Source organism: Mandrillus leucophaeus, unplaced genomic scaffold (assembly GCF_000951045.1).
Source record: "Mandrillus leucophaeus isolate KB7577 unplaced genomic scaffold, Mleu.le_1.0 Scaffold217, whole genome shotgun sequence".
NCBI classification, from domain to species: Eukaryota; Metazoa; Chordata; class Mammalia; order Primates; family Cercopithecidae; genus Mandrillus; species Mandrillus leucophaeus.
In genome coordinates, this window is record NW_012102221.1 from 2,503,742 (window position 1) to 2,505,794 (window position 2,053).

Below are 2,053 nucleotides of genomic sequence, written 5' to 3' on the forward strand. Positions count from 1 at the left end.
GTGTGTGTGTGTGTGTGTGTGTGTGTGTGTGTGTGTGTAACCACTGTTGTTTTTGAAATAACTCGTTGATGCTTTGTTTGCTTTCCGTTTACTCCTCTTTGTTAATGTGGCAGGCAGAATGTTAAAATCCAATGTTAAAACAGAAATATTAGGCCGGGTGCGGTGGCTCACACCTGCAATCCCAGCACTTTGGGAGGCCAAGGCGGGAGGATTATCTGTGGTCAGTAGTTCGAGACCAGCCTGGCCAACATGGTGAAACCCCATCTCTACTAAAAATACAAAAATTAGCCAGGCATGGTAGTGGGCACCTATAATTCCAGCTACTCAGGAGGCTGAGACAGGAGATTCACTTGAACCCAGGAGGCTAAGGTTGCAGTGAGCCGAGATCGCGCCATTGCACTCCAGCCTGTGCAACAAAGAGCGAAACTTTGTCAAAAAAAAAAAAAGAAAGAAAGAAACCCACAAATATTAGTAATTAGAATGTTTTTCACTTTTCTGTTGATTCCAGATAAATGCAGTTTACTATGAAAATCTAAGTTATCTCAGTATATTTCTGAATATACAAATTAATATTGTATAATGTTGTATATTGTATACAATATTGGATAATGTTGTATATTGTATACAATATTGCATAATGTTGTATATTGTATAATGTATATTTCTGAATATACAAATTAATAATCTATTTCCCATGGAAATTTTTAAAGATGAGGACACAGATTTGGTCATTAGAGATCAGATCATTTTTAAATCCTTACACAATAGATTTATCCTTGAAATATTTCAAAATCCGGTATGCAGCAGGATAACACTTTTTACATGAGTATTTTGTCTTAGGTAAGGAACTGTTATTTAGAGGGAGAGAGAGAAAGAGAGGAGTAGGTTTTTATTTTTATTCTGTTATACTGTAACATTTTTTAGACTGGGAAGGGCACTGACAATCACACCAATTGTAGCTGTTTCAAAATTGCCAATTTAAAAGTGTAGCACTTTTGAAATTAGCTAAGTGTATATATTTTTCTGACAGTGTTATTAAAAGATAAACTCCTTACCACAAACGAAATGCATCCAAATTAGGCTTTTTAAGTGTGTTTTTCATGAAGAAAACCAGGAGTACTTTTATTGAAATGCCTTCTAGGGGTTCAAAATTAATTCTGGCATAAAGTTGATGACAAAAACTTTTTAGTGAATCACGATTCTGTTTTTCATTGGCCACTCGAATGGCCTGAGGCTCACTCACCGATGCTCCAGGCTGGGAAACTGCCTTGTGGCATACGTGAAAAAGTGGCAGTGGACGTCATCCGTGCATCTTTCTTGGCACTCTTGAGCACTCTTGGCAAGTGAGCTGTTATAGTTTATGCCCTTCATGTCTAGGTCCACATAAATGTCTTTGTTGCAAGCTGGAAATAAAAGCGGAAAACGTTGAGTACCTTCCAGATTCCAGAGGCGCTGACCTCAGCAACTGTCCCTCCTGACTCCCCCTGAACTTTTTCACCCACCTTTCCTCAGAAGTCTTTTGTTAACATTAATCTGCAAAATTCTTATTCTTGAATGAAAGCAGTAAAAGAATGCCAATGTCCTTCTTGTATTGTAACAATTTTAGACTCGTAAATTCACATTTTGATTTTCTGACCTTGCCTCTCTTCTCCTTAACTGCACTGATTATTTCACTAATTAACTGATTCAAGTATCTGCTCACTATTAAGACAAGTGTCACTTCAACTTTTATGTTTGCTCCTTTTGATTTGGATTAATATGTTTAATAAAGAATTTCAACTGTGCACCATGGAATCCCAGCACTCTGGAAGACCAAGGCGGGCGGATCACTTGAGGCCAGGAGTTTGAGACCAGCCTGGGCAATACAGTGAGACTCTGTCTCTAGGAACAATTAACAAATTAGCTGGGAATGGTGGTGCATGCTTCTGGTCCCAGCTACTCCAGAGGCTAAGGCAGGAGGATCACTTGAACCCAGGTGGTTGAGGCTGCAGTGAGCTGTGATTGCACCACTGCACTCCAGCCTGGACAACAGAGTGAGACCTTGTCACAAAAA

At 39.1% G+C, this 2,053-nt stretch overlaps 1 protein-coding gene across 1 annotated transcript in view; it reads right to left on the minus strand.

Moving 5' to 3' along the window:
- Positions 1-2,053, minus strand: part of F11 (coagulation factor XI) — a 28,337-nt gene that overhangs the window by 15,487 nt on the left and 10,797 nt on the right. The window contains exon 5 of the mRNA XM_011980779.1: positions 1,244-1,403. Within this exon, the coding sequence (XP_011836169.1) occupies positions 1,244-1,403 (160 nt within the window). The remainder of the gene's footprint in view (positions 1-1,243; positions 1,404-2,053) is intronic.